The sequence below is a fragment of the Haliaeetus albicilla genome, chromosome 12 (assembly GCF_947461875.1).
Source record: "Haliaeetus albicilla chromosome 12, bHalAlb1.1, whole genome shotgun sequence".
Classification (NCBI taxonomy): Eukaryota; Metazoa; Chordata; class Aves; order Accipitriformes; family Accipitridae; genus Haliaeetus; species Haliaeetus albicilla.
Window position 1 is genome coordinate 13804009 of NC_091494.1, and position 21166 is coordinate 13825174.

The window sequence follows — 21166 nt, forward strand, 5'->3', positions numbered from 1 at the left end:
TACTCGAATGAGTCTTTTCAAATAGAAACTCTTGTTGGACAGTACCATTGCATACTACCAGTTTCTTGTGACTTGTGCACAGAAGTGTGTAGCTGAATAGATTATTTCATATCTACTCACCCTTTATATCCCATTTTTCATTTCAGAGGTTTGATGCCTTTCTCACTCATAATGTAGAATGTAAAAAATTGCAAATCATTACATGAAATTAGTTCGTCAGTTTGCGTGACGTTTTCAGAGTCTGCATAAGTACGCAAAGTTTTATACTTGGTGTCAAGTCAAGAACGCAGTCTGAATCCACCGTGGTATGAAAACTACATATGCATTCCTTGACGCAGTTTCCTATGGGGAACTTGCACTGCTTGGATCAATTAGAGCAGTCTGACTGGCAATTTATTTTCTTAGCCTATCTTTGTATATTTTTACTGGAACTCGGGTTATAGAGGTGGTTGTTCTAAAAGCTCACTGCTGCTAAGCCATTTCTTAGCTATAGCAGAAACAATCTGAATAATAATTTTAATTAAGACTTCTGGGGGGAGAGGTAGGAAATTGCCTGTTATTGTAGGTCAGTTAAAGCAAAACTTAAGGACACTGTGTGTCTACATGAAATGTTATGAAAGAATTCTGCAGGAAGGCATCTACAACATGAAAAGCTGGCAACAGCTGCCAGGTTTCAGCCAGGGGTGTTACTCTACAGCTATCTTGGGGCCCTCCCTCAATCTGGGAATAGCTAAAATGAATAGTAAGGGCAAACTGTGACATTAGACTTGTGATTCTTTTTGCTTTCCTTGCAGGGCTTACGCATACCTCCATGACAAGAATTAGTGTAAGAAATTCTAGTTTGCTGTGCTCTTTATCTGAGCAGTCTTTGCTGTACATCAAGATTTAACTATAATTCATGCTATAATATGGGATTCTGATCAGAGTAGCAAGATAAATAGTGTTGGTAACTCAGGTTGAAAAACAGCAGGCTTTTTGAATGGAAGCTTTGTGTTGTGCAGTTCAGCCCGCTTAATCGGTGCTTCTTTTGAATTACCCCTTCCCTGAGGCTCTAGAAAACAAGCTGTGCTAGGATACAAATTGAAGCAAACATTTTGCCAAAGCACTGTCTGAATATTTTGGCAGACTGCAGAGCCTCAATAGAAAGCTTGGACAGTGTTAATACATGCTACAGTTCTGGAGCAGTTCAAGTGGAAGATTCAGTGACTTGTTGAAAGTATGGTCTTATTTTTCAATTCTTGCAGGGAAAAAAAAACCCAAACCTGTTGTTTCAGCTTTGCTTTGTTAGAAGAGTTTAAGAACGATACTTCTGAGCCATAAGCGTGCTCCAAAATGACTGTGTCTTGCTGTCACAGATCAAGATTTCTGCTTTGCTGTTGCATGTTAGTAACTTCCTGAAGAGAACAGATTGTGTCCTATTGAATACTGCTGTGCTCTGTTTCAGGCAGAAGTGGTGTTTTATTATGTAATGGACAAGTTAAATTATGCCCAGAGTATTCTCAGCAAGTTATTTCTAACTTTTTCATAGCGTTTATGAAACATGGAAGCATCATATATGATGCTTACTATTTCCAGACGTGTTTACTAAAAAATCCTGCCGAGTACTGGCTGAAAATCTCTCTCTCAGACTGTAGCCATTACAGACTGTGAAATCAAAGGCTCAGTTCCTTTTTGAGACCTCTTAAGAGCAGATTATTCATGACTGACCCATCTCTCAATTTCTTTGAAGTGTCATGCTGCCAGCCTGCAGTGCTCTGACTGTCTCCACATGGCAGTGGTTGCCAGCATGATCTGGAGTAGGCCCAATGAGCTTGGCGCCTGCAAGGATGCTTCTGTCAAGATGTTATGATTTTTAAAAGCTTGGGAGAAGTCAATGCTAGCTGTGAGCCAGTTTTATCAATCTAGATACATCCTTCTGTCTCCATCCATGTGTACCACTTCCCTGCTTAGCATCTCTGACTGTCCCTTGCATTTCAAGTCCAATCACATTGGATTTGAGATTAAGGAGTAGAAAGAATAACCTTTTCTAGTTACTGGACAGGGTTTTTCTCAACTGACAGTTTCCCGTGCTTTCCCACAGATAACTACAAATTTATATTCCCCTTCTTGCTAGATCAATTTAAGAAACCCTTCTGATTAAATATTTCCACAAATAACTTATTATTCTTAATGTCATGCCCAGTATTCATAGATAATAGAGATCTTCCAGCTCATTAGAAATGGGTATTGATTAGTTCTTCAGTCAATAACTTTGATAACCAGTAAGTTTTCTGAGGAACAGGATGTTTTCACTGTGGCTGGAAGTGTGATCTGACACATCAGTCCTGCTCCAAAAGGCCACGATGCCTTGTGGTTAGCTGTTTTCATTTGGCAAGTGTAGACAGACTAACTTCTGATGGACTTAAAAATCTTTGGATACTTCAATGTCATCTAAGTAATGAGAAAACTTTTAACTTCCTGAGGAATAAACAGCCAGAACAAAATGTAGGAAATGCTGTATACTGTGTCCCTCCTGTTATTGTTGAACTAAATCAAGTAACGTGCACCAAAAATAAGGACAGATCGCAATGTTAGAGAAAAGCAATAAAGCTAAAGAATGGTAGCAGCTGCAAAAAAGAGTAACTTTTGTTGCATCTTCCAATCAAAACCCAGAGTTAGCAAGGAACAGAGTTTACCTCCCTCCTATGAAAAACAAGCGAAGCAGATATTTCCCAATCCAAAGGATGAAAAGGTAAATTAAATTCTGCACTGAAATTCTTTCCTGCCTCACCCCTTTGTACGCCTGCCCACATCATGTTAGATGAATGATGCAGTTTTATAGTCCCATTTGTATCATATTTGTGTGGGTTTCACTGTTATCTAACAGTGACTAGGAGGTATCTTCAGGTTGTCTGTTGCCTGACCACCTCCATAGACTTTTAATTGACCTAATCATGATAATTTATTTTTGCCAGATTATTTCCTTCTAATGCAGCACGTATCTTGTATCCTTCATAAGCTTGGCGGTGTGACCTTTTGGAGAATCATTATCTGTATTCCAGGTATCTGTCCTATAGAACAAGGTGGAAGGCAGCTGAGAACCTTCCTGCCCTGGAGGAGAAAAAAAATAATATATTTTTAAAGAAGTTGCAAATATTTTCCTCTGGCTGTTTACAGTGTGTGCTTTAATGGGCTTAAACAAAGAATCTGGGCTGACTAATGTGTATTGCAGCCTACTGAATCACCCACATGGGCAAGGCATAAAATTTAATACTGTCTTTAGCATGAGTACATGCACATGTTTTCCCAGAGATGTCTGTTCATTCATATTCTAACTGCACATATGAAATTGCTTCCTTTTTCAGTTTTTAGGTTTCTTACCTTTTCTTATTCCTTTTATTCTGATTTTTCACGTGTCTGCTTATTCTAGCTGTCTGCTGGAGATTTTTGTTATCTCCAGGAAAACCAAACCGTACCTTAAAGAAATACTCAATTCTTATGATCCTGTGTGATTCTTATTATCTCCTCCTTTATCTCTCAGTGGCTGTTTCTGAGGGCAGAAATAGAAGTGTGCTCTTTTTCCTTACCCTTCTGGAGTTGGAAGTGTTGCTGAATGAGTGGGTGGGAAAACTTCTGGATATTTCCCTCCTTCTGTGAATACGACCAGTTTTGTGGGCGAAATCCTGGTGGCTCCTGTGTTGACTGAAGGAGTTGGAAACTGTGTAAATCTATGTAAGACTGTAATTCATAATTCCTTGATGCTGTCAGGAGCAGGTACAGTGTAGTGATGTGTTACAAATGGTAAGGTTAGGCTATGGGTAAGCTATGAGCTGGGTCCCAAAGTGGTCAGAATTGTCACATCAAAGAAGGATGGTGGGCATTGCTCTGAATTTCCTGTTTATAAGTTAGTGAAAAAGCATGGCACATTAACTGCTAAGGCATTGTGGCTTAATGTATTTATTTGAGGAACAGTTGAATGGTTGAGGAAGGAGTAAGTAGTATGGAGCTGGTTTTTTTTTTAAAAAAAAAAAAGAAGAAAAGAAAAAAAAAAAGCTTTATTTTTCCCAGCCTAGTCTGGACTTTATTCACATGGTACAGATGTTTGTTTCACTGCTACAACTTGAAAGCAACTTCTGATGAGAGTTCAAAGAGGTAACTTGGGAGGCAAAAGGTCTCGTTCCCAGGAGGGGGACAGGTCCTCTGAGAGAGTTCAACTGTTTTGCTCAGATACCATTGCAAACCTTTATTTATGTACAGTATTTTCTTACCATGAAGCATGAAAATGTTAGAAACTGCTGAGGGAATAGAGATAGTGCTGTGCTTTTTGCAGAGAAGTTGAAACTGCGCAGAGATACTTCTGGGTGGATGATGTTGGAGCATCTCCTGCAACATACCTGGTTTTATTTTCCATTTTTTTGCAGTTCATGCTGCCTTTCATTCTTTTATGTAACTGAGCCATTCTTTGAAATTTAGCCTCCTTTTCGTTGGTTTGGTTATGCTGAAATGCAGATGTAGTTGCAAAACTAACTGTTGTTTCCTTTCTTGGCTTCTCCATTCCCAGTTTCCCCTGGTTTTCTGGAAACGAAATCCAGAATCTGCTGTTTCCTTGCCCGCCCTGTTGTGTAAGGTTCTCACCACATCTGCAGACCTGTTGCTTCACTTACCCCTTTTGTGCCCCCTTTTTGGGTTGGATCATGATTTTATGCCTGGCATCTCCCATTATAACTCATTCTCAGAGTGCTTTGTGTGCCTGTCAGTTCTTGCTCTGCAAAATTCTGCAGTTCTAGCAATGCTGACAGCTGACAAAGTGTCCTAGAGCAACTTCGGCTGAGATAGAAGTGACATCAGCATTTGGAAGCTAAAGCCTCACAGCCTGGTTTTTTTGCATGTATTTTTGTAGACTCCTATATGTGTCCTGAGCACCCCTAAAATGACTTAGATCCTTCCAGGAAAAAGGCAATCCTTAGACATTGATCTTGCAGTTCCTTAGAATTCCTCTATAGTTGAAACTAAAAAGGTCATAACAGTAAAATGTCAAGTGACGTGACTGAGAGTAACCAAAAGATAAATGCTCAGAGCAACTGAATCTCTTCCTCGCATGAGAGGAAGAGGCATTTTCTTTCTTGTTATTTATGCTACAGAAAGTCCCAGAAATTGCAGGAAGTGTCATTTTGGCCAAAATTAAAGCAAGCCAGGTCAAATATTTCCTAAGAAAAAAATAGCACAGCTCAGAATATTTCAGTAAAATGCTTATTTATTAACTCTTTCCCCCCAGCATAGCAGTTACTTGAATTTATAAAAAATTATTGTCATAATTTGTTCATATTACATTTGTACGTATCTGGCAGCTTTTAGCCAAAGGCGCTTCTAATAAAGTGTTGGCTAAGCAGGAACATTAACTTTCTGTGCCTTGTTTTGATAGAGCTGGCAAGCGTCTGATGGTGACCTGTTCTGCAAACATTAAGGTGCTGCTGAAGCCTCAGAGCAGGGTGAGGCCGTTCGCTACGCTTCACCCACGCTAGGCAAGAATGTTGTTATGGCTTGCTGTAGTGTGATAGGAGTGCTGTATGACAGGATTAGTGAACTGACTCCTCTGAGGTCCAGATCACTTTCTCAGTGCTTCTTCTGTAACAGATCAGGTGACCTATAAAACAGCTTTTGAAGTTGTTTAAGTCTGTGTAGTGCCTGGCTGAGAAGCCTTTTTAGTATGAATTTACTTGCACTTGCAGAATGATCAAACCTGTAAAAATGCCTTATTACCATGTACTTGTATTTACACATTGTCCATCAAGAAACCTGCAGTATCTTCCTTTTCTGTCTGTGTAGGATTTGGACTCCTCCTCCCCCAATGCCCATGTCAACTCTTTAATCGTAAGCGTGCAGCCTCAACTGCTTTTTAAGAATAAAGCCGTATTTGGAGAAACCTTCATTTGCAAAGCATTTTTGAACTCTAAATAGCGTTGACTTTTTCATGGTATAGTTACAAATATGGCTCGATTAGATGTGAATACAGTGGAACCTTCTTAAGCAGACTCCAACTTTTTCGCCTATTGCACACTGCTCTTGCTGTGATAGATGCCAAGGGATGTAACCCCTTCACTGCGATCCCTTCATCCATTGAGGGTTGGATCTCCATTGCAGGGGGAGTATGCAGACTTCACTACAGTTTGGTTTCTACCCCTAGGACACAGCCTAGTACATGTCCCAATATTCCAGTGGGATCTGGTTTTCCCAAGCGGAGAAGGCACGGCCAAGACACAACTCTTTTTTGTAAGATCTACCTGAAAGCTCAGTGACGCTTGTAGAAGTTGGACATTGTTAAAAGTTAACTGTAACCCTTGGGTGTCTACTGTCCATCCGCAAAAGGACAATGTGATGAAATTCTGTGGTATCTTAAAATATGAATTAATTATTGGTCTGATATCTGTGTTTTGACAAATTTGAATTAGTATGTCTCTTTATAGTTGTGTGGTATATCCTACCATGTTAGTCACTGGCTTTATGGCTGGCTACGCTGCAGGTCCAGAATGCTGGGGTGATGTCCGAGTTGTACAGAGAGTCATTTCACCTGGTATGAGGAGGGAGAGTTGGTTGAGTCAAAGAAATGGTTTTATTTGAGTAGTTTCATAGAGAATAGTGGCTTTTTTGCTCTTAGGAGGGCTGGTTAGGTGGTGTAGTGGGGGAAGGACACCCTCCCCCCCCAGCCCCGAAAGCTTCCTCTGTTAAATATGTATTGCTTCTCTGTGAAATGGGTTGGTGTTGCAGGTCTGAAGTCATGTCAGATGTAATGCCTTATATTTCAGTCTTTGCCAAAGAATGATTTTTCTCTTCTTTAGAAATCTATGGTAAAGATGGCTTTCACCATGGTACCCATGGGGGAGCGCAGTGTCCTCGAGTCTGTAGAGAGAAAGAAAGAAAACGGTAGTTTGCATTAGAGATTGCTGTATCCTCCTTGCACCTGAGAGAAAAGGATGTAAAGCTATGAATGGAACCAAACAGCTGTGATCCATATACTCCATCAGTATTACATTTTTATATGAAAACACATTAGGAACAATGTAATTGTATTAAGGCGCGTGGGTGATTTAGCAGATGCTTTAGGTCTGCTCCTAGGTAGGTGATGCACAAATCTTTTCTGAAATGCTGTTTGCCTCTAGGAATAAATGGGCCATATGAACTGTGTAATTGCTTCCCAGCCATGCTGTCAGGCAGGACCCTCCTTAGACATGGAGACATGAGGCACACCTCTTTATCTCTGACCACCTATCAACATGAATGCAGACAGGTGACACGTAAGCCTCTTGGCTGTGTGCTAAAGAGGTGGTGCTAGAAAAATACTCCTACTGGAAGTACTATCTCCAGTGCGCCCTAACTATTCCTTTAGCAGAGTTTGGGGTAAGTGGTATACTTTACTTTAAACTGATGTGCTTGAGGACTGTCTGATTAAGAGCATGTTCAGATTTCCTGACTTTTACACTGTGTGTGTACACATTTTTATTTGCAGCTCAATGCTTTTTTTTTTGGGGGGGGGCTTGTGTTTTCATTTATTCATCTCTTTGTGCCGCCTTCTTTTTTCCTTCTCCCCTCCATCAGCTCTGTAGCAGCACAGGAGTTGCATGTTTTGTGCAAGGCCGGTTCAGAAAGCATGTTCCCTGTCCCCATACTGCACAGCGGAAATCCTGCATGCCAAGCCAATTTCGTTAATTTATGCAGGAGCAACACTGCCATAGTCTTGAATGTTTTAGCATTGGAGGCAAAAATACGAGCCTGTTAATGTTGATGCCTGTTAATGTGAAAGTACCTTGGGCTAGGAAATACACTGAACAAGAGCAGCACTTGCTTTGCAGAGCATCCCTTCTTGACAAGCCACAATCTGGATGTGTGTGTATGTGGAGGCTCCAGAGCTGCAGCTGTACAGGCACAGCTTAAGTGATGGCTGTGGGGGTCCTGTCAGCTATGGAAAAGGCCAGTGGAGTTTTCCCAGCACTTGCTCATAGCCCCTGTCCATCTGCACGCTAGGTGAAGGGCAAAGCCAGAGTTGAATGGGATTTAAGGAGGGGTTTGCAAAAGGCAAACCCTGGTGGGCTTGATGTGGAGCCTAAAACTGTGTTCATCAGTGAATTTTTTCAGCCAAGGAGTTCCTACTCTAAAAAACAAGATTTGGGAATGATCATTCTAAAATGAATTCAGATTTTTTTTCTTCTGGTAACCTGATGAATTCTAATTGTATCATCAGTTTTTCTCTGAGTCTTCCTTTTCTACCTCCTACTCTCCTGATATACAAGGTACAGAAATGTGGAAGGAAAGACTGAAACATGGGAAGCTATAAAGCCTAATTAAAAAAAAAAGCAAAATTAGAAGGAAAAAATGGGATGGGTTTTTAGTAGCAGGGCCATGACTTAGAAACTCCACAGCAGTTTTCGCTATGAATATACTGTGCTGTGAATTTATTCTTATTTCTGTTATGTGGAGCTGGATGTGTCTGGGCAGTAGGACTGCAGGTCTCGAAGTAGAGGGTGGAGATCACTTTTTAAATATTTGTACAGGGAGGAGGACAAGGCTTGAAACTGCTATGAAAATAGCTCTTTGCATGTCTGCAAGGATAGGTTAACTGTGCAGGGTTTCACAAGAACCACTCCCTAGAGATATCTGAATAATAGATTGACATTATGGGGTGCAGTGAAAGGTGTGTGCATTTCAAAAGCCTAAGGAGAAAATTTCCTTCTCAAGCAAATCCTTTAGAAGGCATTTTTGTGCCCTTCTGTGAAGGGCCTCTAGTCCTCCATCAGTCATTTGCAAATTATATTTGTTACCAGCCATATGGAGAATTGAGGTTTAAGTGGTCCAAATGATGTGGCATGTTTGTCCAAACAGGTACTCTACAAATCATATATGACACTAGGAATACCTTTAGGTTTACTTCCCCAAGGTCTAACCTTGACTGTTCTGTTTTAACCAGGGCTTTCATCCAGCTCTGTCCAATGGAAGGGTGCAGCTGAACCATGACAGTTTCTTACAGCTCCAAGTAAGAGCTGTAGCGCCCTTTCTTCCTCTGTAAGGTCTTGCACAGGGCGTGTGATAAATTAGCTTTCTTACAACATAAATTAGCAGTGATTAGGAGGCACTGTCATTTGTATCTGTTACTGAAAGTATGTTCTATGTAACTAGCTAACAAAATACCAGCAAGACAAGGCAAATACTTCTGCACAGGTGGGGTAGCATAGTAAAAGATATGAAGCTAGCTTGTCTTTGTATAATATACTGGCCCTAAGATTTGCATTTAAGCCTTTTTATGCAACAATTAATTTAGGGGTATTGAAGCTGAAAGAACATGTACTTGAGTAGAGGGGGAGCTTATACAGCCTTTTGTCCTTGGAGAACATATGAAGGCAAGAGAAACACCATATAAGAGTTGAAGTCTAAATCCAATCCAGTCTTTAGCAAAAACCTCCTTGCTTGCTTTTTAAAGTATTTTTCCCTTTCTTCCAGTGCATTTCAATGAAAAGACTTTGTAGAGCTACAAGGTAGGCGATCTGATTTTAATTTTTTTTTTTTTTTTTTACCTTCCCCAACAGCGGGGAGGATTTAAAAACAAAACAAAACAAAACCCCTTTTGCTGGTATGTGTGAGTGTGTCTAATGGATCAGGGCTTTTAATTTCTTCTAAAAATGTCCTTATGTCAGTGTGTGGCTGCTTGTTCAACTTGCTTACTTGAATATGCTGCTCCTTCAGACTTGCGTGGTAGATGCAGCCCTGCAGTTGTGGTGTATTTATGTAAAAAGCTCACTGGTAACTATTACTGTGGGGTTTTTTTTGTTTCAATCTTTTACTCTGTTGCAAAACTCTGTATTAAAACACAACAGTGGAAGGTGAATTAGCTGGCTGTGGCGTGGCAGTGAGTGTCAACTCTGTCACCTAAAACTGCAAGGTTTTACTGTCGTTGATGGCATAATGTAAAATACACCTTGGCTGACTTCAAAAGCGGAAATGGCAAAAAAGTGTCAGATGCTTTCCACTGACTTTTCAGTTGGAGAGTATCTGGGTGTAAATCTGACCGTTGTCTGCGTTTGATCATGTTAAGTCCAGTCATGGCTAAGTTGACTAATTACACGTCTGTCTTGTAACCAAGAGCAGTACTAATATCAAGTTGAAGCTTTAAAGACAGTTATGGTTTTAGCTTAATGATGACGGTGATTGATGCCCACATACTTGAGATAGGGAGTTTGTTCCAAACCTTAAGCTGTGAGTTGATATTCAAGAAATGAATTGGTGTTTTGCCATTGATGCAAACTACTGCAGCATTTGACTTGAAATGAATAATTTTATCTTGTTCAAGCTACAAATAGTTCCAAAAATACTTACAGTTGAAAGAGGAGATTTTACTCTTTTTTTTTTTTTTTTTGTATTTTATTTCATCATCTATCTTATTTTTTGTATTTTGGTATCTATTCCCTCCTTCATAAGAGGCAATTTAATGCCAGTTTTATGTTGCTTTTAGAATAGTTATTTTAGGCTTATCTTTTCATGTTCATGTCTTTGAACACAACATAAGGCAGCTCTCTACTGTTTTTTTTGGGGAAGAGAGGCTCAGTAGCTACTCAGCAGGAAAGTACTAGTGCACTTGCATCACTCTTTCTAGTATACATGAAATTTGCCAGTGATTTTTGTTATACATTCTAGCTGTTACTGCACTTCGATCAGACTATATCTAATATGGTTATTTTTTCAAAGGCACAAAAAGGATAGAGAGAAATTTCTTAAATGTGTATGGGCCGTGGGAAAATGTGTGCGTTGTTTAATGGCAATTCAGGATCAAGATTTAGTTTAAATTATTAACTAGCATAATGATAAAAACTTTAAAAACTTTGAAAGTTGGCCCTCTAAACAAAAAAAAAAAAAAACCACCAGCAAAGCCAACAACAACAAAATGTTGCTTGTTTATTTTTCCTCCTTGTATGAAAAAGCTTTTTCAAGACTGAAAAATAGCTATTAATAGAACATGATTGTAATTTGTATTTAAATATAGTGGGCAGTCTGGAAAAAGATTTTTTTTTTTTTTTGCATATGTTCATAATGTCACAGTGAATATAAGGTCAGAATTGCATTCCTGGTATGTTTCCATGCAGGTTCTGCAGTTCATGTTCCAGATGTCTTAAATACTTTGACCTTGATTTTCAGTCGTTCCTGAAGAACTTAAAATTGTGTTGCCTTCTCTTTCTAATAAGAGGAATGTAATAAAATTAACTATGCACTTTTTCAGTCACAGATGAATTTGATATTGGTAATTGGCATAACTGAGAGTTTAAAGTGAAAGCAGTATAAAAGAGTACAGAACTGGTCCCACTGCTGGATGCTTTGTAGTTCAAGTAGTGATTTAAATATTTGTCAGAAGAAGCCTTGGCAGAGTTGTTGACTAACTAATCCTTTTTGCTTTGCTTTTTAAGGTGTCTCCTGAATTCTCACTATGTCTGATGGGGACTATGATTACCTCATAAAATTTCTAGCACTTGGTGATTCTGGCGTAGGAAAGACCAGCCTTCTTTACCAATATACAGATGGCAAATTTAATTCCAAATTTATCACAACAGTGGGCATTGACTTTCGGGAAAAGAGAGTGGTGAGTTCTCACAGTGTGCTACTTTAAAATGGTATCTGTCTTGGTGATGGCTAGAATCTATTTTTAAAAAATCAGACCTGCCAATCCTTATGTGTAGGCTTGCAGTCAGTAGTTACTGTGTAGTTAATCTTGTGACAAGGAACTGATCTCATTTTGCCTCGTTATTTTGGTCATTGTTGTGTGTTGTCCCCTCCATTTACCTCAAAGTTAAAGTAAGAAGAGCTGATTCTAAGCAACCACTTCTTACTGCTCAGCAAGTGATGAGTGTTATCTACTCCCCGAGTTCTGCACATAGTACCTGGAGTAGCACTTTTATTGCTGAACTCTCTTCGCAAGGAAGGATTGGGCTGTAGTAAAAATGTTTTTGCTGTTTGTGAACTGAAGTGCTAGTGAACAGAGACTGCAATGTTGATTTTAAAACTGTTTTAAAACTATGAATGAAATGGGGTAGCATGATACATGGAGCTGATCTGGCTTCCTAAGCAGTTTCCACTACCAGAGAAGAATTGTGAAAAATAAGGTAGGTTTTTTTTTTTTTAACCCCTGAATTGTTATTAAACTAGGCAAACGTACTTTTGATATGAAGCTGAGCACTGCATTATGATAACCAATTGGATGCTGGTCCTCACTGCACTGAGAAATTAAGTTGGCACAAGTTTTTTTTCATTCTTATGTAGAAGTATTAAATGCCTTTCAGTGTAGTCTGATGATTTCCCAAGTGTCCAGAAATCTGGATGGTATAATGGGCATTGTGCAGACTGGCTTTTGATGGATGTCATGCACCTCAGTAGTGCAAGGAGGAAATATCTCAGTGAAGTGTGAAACTGGTCTCTTGAATAAGTTAGTATTCCTTTTGTGGGAGAGTAAACGTGATGGGTTTACTCAGTCAGCATATTTGATAACTCAGGATAAGATTTAGGTTTCACAACTTGAATCATATAATCCACAAATTCAGCAAGTTTATGTGTCTCTAAAGATACGTTTGTAATTCTGTTAATCTTACGTACAACAATAGTTGAAGGTAAAGAAGATGACCTAACATGAAGTGTTCTAAACAAGAAATTAATCTATTTTTATCTGATCCTTCCAAAGTTAACAGATGCCCTTATTTATGTTTTCATGCTGAGTAAACTGTTCAGCTTTTATTATTATCATCCAATTTCTGCTTTTTAAGCTATGATGTAAGATCTACCCTAAGCTCTTTTTCAGCAATGTTTTGGCAGCTAAGAAGAGATGTCCGTATCTTTATGAGTATATTCTGTTTGCTAATGAGGTTCTGTTAGTGGTACAAATATGTTGCCAGATGGCATGATCTGGTCGTTGCTTTCTTATAATTATATTTCAATTTGAACACAATACAAGATAATAGCAGAAAAATAGAAAATCAAAATACTAAAAATTAAGCTTGTCTATTGAAACTTAATGGCTGCTCTAAATATCTGTTTGGAGTCCATAGTCTATTGGATACTGTTTTTCCAGTTTCACTTTTACCCTTATTTTTAAATATTCAATTGGATGCAAACTTAAATTACTTTTGTCTTGTCAAGCAGAGGGATTGAGTTGTAGTTGGGATCTTTGCATTGGCAATGCTACTTTTGGTGCATTTAATAATCTTAGATGTCAGTTATTTTGTGTTCTATAGAAGCTGGACTGCTAACACTCAGTCTTGGAAATTTACCTTTTACAGGTGTATAGACCCAATGGGCCAGATGGCGTTGGTGGCAGAGGACAGAGGATACATCTTCAGCTCTGGGATACTGCAGGGCAGGAAAGGTATGTTCCACCCCCCACCTAGCAAGTAAGGCAGTTGTCATCAAGCTAGACGCAAATGGAACCGAGTACATGAAGTCTCTTTATTGATTGATGCATTTTAATTGTATGACTCAAGATGGGAAAGTGCACTTATTTTAACAGCAATGGAAAGTTTCCTATGAATACGCATTAAATTACAACTGTAATTTACAACTGTAGAACATTAAAACTGTAATTGTTGCTTTTTGTCTTTTGGAAACTTCCAGTTTATTTTTTCATGGCCAATGCATATAGATGCTTTTAAAGCTTTTCTTTTTTCAGTTTTCCATAAATTTTTGTAAATATGTTGAGGTCTTGGCAAAGTCAGACAGGTGAAATCATCTCAAGGATTCCTTCCTATTTGTCTGTCAAAAGACTAGCATCCTAGTGATTGATAGTCTTAAAATCAAGAACTGATGTGTATAGGGGACAAATTTCTGTTCAAAGTTTGAATTTCATTTCTTATTTTAATTTCTGAATCTTGATCGAGTCATGCTTTATAGTAGAAGACTTTGTGTAAAGCTCTCACGCTCTAGTGAAATGTCTGCTAGACTTCCTTAGGCCTTGATTAGACTATAGTAATGTTAGCAATTCTTGTTATGCAGTCCCTACATCAGCAAAACAATTATGATGATTATTTCATTCTAGTTAATTCAGTCTTAAGTTACCTCAGTTTTATGACTGTATGCAATTATATTTTCAAAGTAACTTCTCAGATGAGCCAACTAATTTCATTTTGCTGGTCTAGGTTTCGTAGCTTGACAACGGCTTTCTTCAGAGATGCCATGGGGTTTCTTTTACTCTTTGATCTGACAAATGAGCAAAGCTTTCTGAATGTCAGGAACTGGATAAGTATGGCATTTCTTTCTTTTTTCTTTTTTCTTTCCTTCTTTGTATGGGCTATGTTTGTAAAGATGGAGTCTCACTGAGAAAGAGAACTGAAAATACTGTTTTTTATAGTTTTCTCAGTAAAAGAAAGTAAATGTTGCATTCAAAATTGTAATAGCTGCTAGTGGTGGCTTCTAGTGCTTACCTGAAATTCAGCTTTGCCTGTGGAACTTGAATCTTAACCCATATATATATAAAAGCAAGCTGAGAGAACATCATATCCCTGGCTCTGGTGATATTCAGTAATTTAAGTGTGCGGAAAGCCTATGCAAAACTCCAGTTTGACTCACCTGAAGCTTTGTCAGCAAAACTTAATGAAAGGCAAATGTTACTAGGCTGGTGTATCTAGCCGAAGGAGTTCCCAAACTGCATCATCCATGAGGAGAGGGAAGTATATCCTTTCCTGGCAGCTCACTGAAGATGCTTAGTGAGCATAACTCCTTAAGCTACAAATACACAGCTTCTGTGCAAACTGTATCAGGCTTCTGCTCCCCTGGCTTGTTCCCTGGCTTTCTCACTGCATACATGATAGTGGATGTTCACCTGTTATCTGGCTCCTCAGTGCAATAGCAGAAGTCCTGTGAGATAACAGAGAACATACTTGTTTTCTTTGTTTCAAAGAGTCATTTTCCTGAAGGACTTTGTGTCTCCTGAAATGTGGTAGTGTTCTTAGTGAGCTTTATGTGTGACAGTAAGTTGTGGCCTCTATTCATGTTGTTGCTGCTGTTAGGTCAGCTACAAATGCATGCATATTGTGAAAACCCTGACATTGTATTATGTGGAAACAAGAGTGATCTGGAAGACCAAAGAATGGTGAAAGAAGAAGAGGCTAAGGAACTTGCAGAAAAATACGGGTAAGTAACTTCCTTCCAGTTATTGCTGTGTTTAAAGCAGAGTGAAATATTTTCTGTAATGCCTTTTCTGTATACTGAAAGGTTATTGTGAGAATAAGCATTTTAGAATGCTTAACTGGCCGGTGTATGATAATCTTTTTTTCTGTCAGAGATTATAATGTTTTGTGCACTGCCTAAAAATTCATACTTAGTATTGCACTAATCTTGCACTGGAAATTGGTTAATCTTCTTCTTTCCTTGCCAGTAAACTAAGTAAATTTTCACAAACATTCTGGAAAAGACATATTATATAGCTGGAGAGGCAGGTGAATGATGGGGGTCTAATTCTTTGCTCTTGCCTGTGCTGAGGCTCTCTATGGGGCACAGAAAACCCAGGTGTCTTACAAAGTGAAATCCAAAAGAGCATTTGGTGAGGTGATGAGTGTCACATCAGATTTCAGGGAAAACAGAAATAACACCATGCAATGATATTCTAATTTACAAGCTGAGTTGTTTTGCAAAAGTTTGTTGTAGGGTAGCTGTTGTCTCTGGCATTGCCATAGAAACATGTGGCCTCAGTTTCTTTAAAAGCCTCAGGACCCATTCACAAGAGTTGAGAGAGTCTGCTTACAGAGTGCTGGCTTTCCACAGAAGAGCAGTTCTGGTCCAGACCACAGTTCTGCAGTCTCTGCTCCCTCTCCATTCAGTCTTCCCTCAACTGTTCAAGCAATTTTGTTAGGACTGTACCTTAGGTCAATTCTTAGTGACTTTTCCTCAGAGGCGTCAGTCATGTTTTCTTGCAGGCATCTGCACTCTCACAGACATCCAGCGAGTCTGAAAACGGAGTCAGACCAGCAGGAAGACAGGGTAGCCTTGCCCTTCCCCTTCTCTACAGGCACAGATCATGTGTCCCTAAAGGAGCTATGTGAAATCTTTGTTCCTATCAGATACTAATTAATCCCATAGTACTCTTATATCCCATTAACTCTCCCATGGGTCTCATCTCTGGATTACATTTGCATTTCAGTGTGGATTAGAAGTGCACTTTTGAAGCAAACCTTCTGATCCATTTATTGTGAGTGGAGCAGCTTTTTAGCGTGTGAACAGGATTCCTTCTCAATTGAAAACTAAACTAGACAATGTGCTCCAACCAGTAATCTGTGTTCAGTCCAGAGGAATAGATTAGAGCTGGTCCAAAGTAAAGCCTGCAAAACATGCATAGTGTGAACACTCAGTCCTCAGTGCTAACTGCCTTGTTCTGCAGGTCTAGTCTTGTTGTGCCATGCTGTTTCCTATCACGCAGTCACAAATTAGCTTTCCTTGACCTTGAAGAATCATTGGAGGCAAATCAGAAGCAATCTGTCTATTAGAGACAAATGGATTTAGTGCAATATTACCTTCCTACTTTTTCCTTCTTTGAAAATGCTTGTTTGAAGTCCGTGTCACACACACAACAGCAAGTACATATTAACAAGCTGCTTGTGGAGGAGCAAAAACTTTCAAACAGCAGCATATGGCATGTGGCCATTTCTTAAAGATTTGAAAGAGATCTCTTTGCATGTGACTTCCAAAAATAATTTATGAAATGCTTATCTTTGTGGCTGAAAATGCCACTTAATTTAGGAATAGGGAGCTAAAAGTCAAAGTTACAGGTCACATCCAATCTGTAGGCAGTTACAAAGTTCTCTGCCCTGTAGAGATGAGACAGGATAGATGCTAAGAGTCACTTACTCCTGAGGGGAAGCAAGATAAATCCTGCTGCAGTGAACAGTCTTCTGCTAACAAAAGTGTGAGATAGTGAATATCCTCTTTCTGTGGAAAGGCCTTGTAGTGGTAAGTGATGTATTTTGAAGATGATTGTAGGAGACCTACACACTGAGACAGTAAGATAGTATTTTTGACGACTCATTGAATCTTGCAAATTAAGTAAGAAATACTTAAAATTATGAAGTGATTATATCAGTCACTTGGGGAGTAACACTAATGTAGCCGCTCTGGCACCACCCTGTGGGAAGTGCTGAGCGCAGAAGGTCAAAGCCTACAGACCTGCCATGGAAACACCCTGATCCACAACAATAATGAAAACTAGTGATGTATTTTCAATACCAAGGTGCCCAGAAACTTTTGTTAACAAAGACATAGGTGGTCTGAGGACTGAGATTTTTTATTTTTTAATGTAAAAGAGTTTATAGCTGAAGTGTCAACAGAAGAAACAGTCACCTTTCGTAGTGATAAGAGTACCACATTAGGAGTCTTTACTGCCTTGTCTGCAGTCCATACTTGCGCTCCCTCTCTTGCAATGACTCCCTAGCTGATGTAGATAGAAATCAGTAAGGAGAACACTTAAGCACACAAGGCCATATAAAGTAATTGCATCTCTTGTTGGGAACAGAGCTGAAAAAAACAGACCTCAGGAGCATAACTTTGGGAACTCGTACTGACCAGTGCCTCTGTAAATTGTGGACTCCATTATGTCAATTAAAGCTTATCCTTCTGCCATACCTACAGAGTCAGCCATTTCATTAATTTCTTTTACATTTCAGTTTACTGATGACTTAGTGTCTTTCTGCTACGGAGTCACATTAACAGCATTTGTGTGATTTCTAAGTATATGGCATTAATCATGTATTGTTTTTTGTCCTATGAATATAAACCGTGATGTGAGTTTGTGGTTTTTTTGTCTCCTGCAGAATACCGTATTTTGAAACTAGTGCAGCTAATGGGAGTAATGTAAGCAAAGCCATTGAAACTCTGCTTGACCTCATTATGAAGCGCATGGAACGGTGTGTGGATAAATCCTGGATCCCAGAAGGGGTAGTGCGCTCCAATGGGCACAGCTCTACAGAACAACTGAATGAGGAGCAAGAAAAAGGCAAATGTGGCTGTTAACTCAGTTACAACTATGTTTAACATATACGATAAAGTATGATAAAGTTGCAGCTTAACTGTTTAACTTATGGACAAATCACACTGTAGTTATTTAATGAGCTATATTAATTCTTTATATTAATTTTTGGTTTTTTCCTCTCAAACAACATTGACCTTTGCTTGCAAGGTATGCAGTTTATTAGTGGTGGGACAGAAGATTAATTTGGTGTAGCACTGGATATTCCTCTAATTCTCTACTTTGGAGGGAAGGAGAGGAATTTTCATTACCAAATTTAGAAACATCTCTCTGTGTGGGCAATGAGAAAGGGTAGGCTTCTGAACTGAAGGTTTTTCAATTGCCCTTTGAAGGCTCCATTAACTACACAGACTAGGCATTTAGATTAGATATTGTGACAGCTTTTAGTCTCTACTAACAGCAAGCTTACCAACGTGGTTCTTGGTTTTCGACAGAAACATTTAATCATTTCATCAATCAATAACACTCTTAAAGAGCAAATCCTGTGTTTTCCACAAAAGCCTGCAAGTAGCTTTTCCTTGCTCTCTCAAACCATTGGTTTTTAGTGATGAAAACCAAAAGAAAGCTATTGTATATAGAATAAAAAACTACAGAGAAGCACAGGGGTACATATGTAGAGCACTTTGGGTATGTCATGAAATTGAACGTGTAAACTACAACCGTACTATATAAAATATATCCAACACAGGCTATGAGACCTCCTGACATCATTTGAATGTCTAGAACATGAATTTACATGTACTTATATTTAAATGGCATAACTGTACATCTGTTGTTATGTTTCTTTTACGTTACCATTTTAACAGGAACATAGGGCAACCTAGATGTCAGCAAAATTTCATCGGAGTTAGTGCTTCACACTGAATTTGTTTTATCAAACACAGATTTGGAATGTTTCTTTAAATTTGGATTGAAAAATGAATGATGATTGTCTTCTGGTGAGATACAGCTAAGACACCAGTTCTGTCTAGATCAGTATTTCTATAAATTTATAATGCTCATTGTATTCTGCCAACTTTTGTGTCCTGTACATCTTGGTTATCATATATTCATTTATGGCTTGTTCACTTCCTTTAGGTTGTATTTAAAAAAGAATGGAGTTGCTTTTCTTTTTCCCCCTCTACGGATCACATAAACGTCAATTTTTGTTTCAGTGGATCATGTTACTATTTGATCATTTTTATTTATTCATACAACCTAAGGAACAATCAGTATTTTTTGGGTCTTTTTTCCAGACTGATTTATAAGATGTGCCTACCAAACTGTTTTCTACCCTGGCAGAGGTTGTATAACTGTAAAGTATTGCCAATTAAAGTCATAACATGCCAAATTGAGTCTTGTTACAGACTTCCCACAGCAGTTTGTTTACAAAACTCCAAAGCTATTACTTCTTTAGAAATTATGTATTTATTTATGTAAATATTCTAACTACTGCAATTTCAGGCAAGCATTGATACCAGTTGTGAATGTGAATTGCAGCATAACAAATTTTTTGAAGGACCAAAAATGTTTCTAGAATAGGAGCTAATAAAAAAACCCCCAACATATATATTTGATGTAGCCTCTGGTTATATTAATAATACAAGAATAAGTGTTAAAACTTGATTCTTAAAATATTTTACAAAGTAATGCATTGTTCTTTAACAAACACAACATGTAAATATTAGATTTTTATCACAGCCTACACAGAATATTTTTAAAGTGCAATATAATTTCACTGCTCTGGGGCTAGGACGGAGATTAAAGCAATTTACACTGAGTAAATATAGGTTTTTTTTCCTACTATACAATACCAAGATTCTAAAATGCTTGTGGACCGGAGTTACTGTAGTTTAACTCAGAGTGCCTTTTGAAGTTACCATCATGTTTCTGACCAGTAGAGTATCAAACTGTACTGTAGGACACAATACATTTCAATGTACTTCAGTGTCTGAATTTCTTTTAATGTAACTCTTTGCTTTTCAGAGGGTTGCAGTGGAACTTTGTCATGTATTAACTTTAATGGGAGTTTTTGTGCTTATAGCTCCATCCAGTTCCTGAAAACGTTAAGGATTATTGCAACTAACTACTGAGCTAAGTGACTACTGAAATGCTGTAAAAATATTTCCTTTTAAATACTTATGTTTAGATTGGATATTAAATACTGAAACTGTCATATTTTTGTCATGCATATTATATGTAACTATTTACTGTATAAAGAGAGTCTACATAAAATTGCTTTGATATCAGCCTTTGAAATCTGCCGTAAGATTTATCTGTTTGAATTATTCTGTGACAAAACTTTTGATCCCTTTTTAACTCTCATGAGAAATCATGGTAAATATTTCTTGACAATGAATTACACTATCCTTATTAGTCTAGTACTGGTTTTAAAAAACAACCAACCAAAGAAGAATGCTCATGTGATGAGAAACTGTTATTTCAAGAAAAGTTGTTTCCATCCAGTGTCAGACGAAAATGTTGATCTGTAACGGAACAAAGTTTTGGAAAGGATTTCCATTATGATGCTTCATCCCAGGATTTCTTATTAATATAAAATAGTTAAACATTCCTGATCTGAACCTTGTCAGCATTTGTTGAACTGAATTGTAACATTTCCTGTTGTCTCATTTCAATATCAGTCTGTGCCTTTCTGCACTGCCCCTATGCATTGTGGTTTTTTTAGTTCAAATGCATCTTAAGTTCTCTTCTGTGGCCTATGTCCCTCTTGATGTTCCTGTCTTGCACTGACCGAACCAGTCGGAATGGGGCTTGATGCATCCTGGGTGATGCCAGAAGGAGCTCAAACCCATAGAAGAAAATAGAGGCAACACTTCTGTATTCGTAAGACATTCAGAAAGCTGCTAACGTGAGCATGTAGCATGTTCAGACCAAAGGGAATCAAGCAATACATTTTGTAAAATCTATTGCTTCTACAAAGGTAAGGAGCTTGTTTTTTCAGAATAGCTGCTTCCATCAAGAGCAGTGTAGATTATCAGGTAGGTTATGATATGCTGGAGGACACAGCTGCTATTCAGATGTTCCTTGACAGGCAAGAGAAATGAGCTGAACTAAACCTTATTAAGTTCACCAAGGGCAAGTGTGACTGGGTATTCCATCCGGGTTGGAATAACCCCATGCAGTAGTACTGGCTGAAAAAACATTTTTGCAGAA

At 38.4% G+C, this 21166-nt stretch overlaps 1 protein-coding gene across 15 annotated transcripts in view; it reads left to right on the forward strand.

The window, feature by feature from the left end:
• RAB27A (RAB27A, member RAS oncogene family) overlaps nucleotides 1–20251 on the forward strand; it is a 36687-nt gene extending 16436 nt beyond the window's left edge. For 8 of the 15 annotated variants that reach the window (XM_069798188.1, XM_069798193.1, XM_069798191.1 and 5 more), the window contains 6 exons: nucleotides 9469–9503; nucleotides 11424–11596; nucleotides 13284–13369; nucleotides 14136–14239; nucleotides 15006–15129; nucleotides 17799–20251. In XM_069798188.1, coding sequence (XP_069654289.1) covers nucleotides 11444–11596; nucleotides 13284–13369; nucleotides 14136–14239; nucleotides 15006–15129; nucleotides 17799–17997 — 666 coding nt within the window. In that variant the 5' untranslated portion in view covers nucleotides 9469–9503; nucleotides 11424–11443 and the 3' untranslated portion in view covers nucleotides 17998–20251. Of the gene's footprint in view, nucleotides 1–7136; nucleotides 7375–9468; nucleotides 9504–11423; nucleotides 11597–13283; nucleotides 13370–14135; nucleotides 14240–15005; nucleotides 15130–17798 lie in introns of all 15 variants that reach the window. The other 7 variants (XM_069798199.1, XM_069798200.1, XM_069798201.1 and 4 more) reach the window with 2 other exon arrangements.
• Nucleotides 20252–21166: the final 915 nt, after the last annotated feature.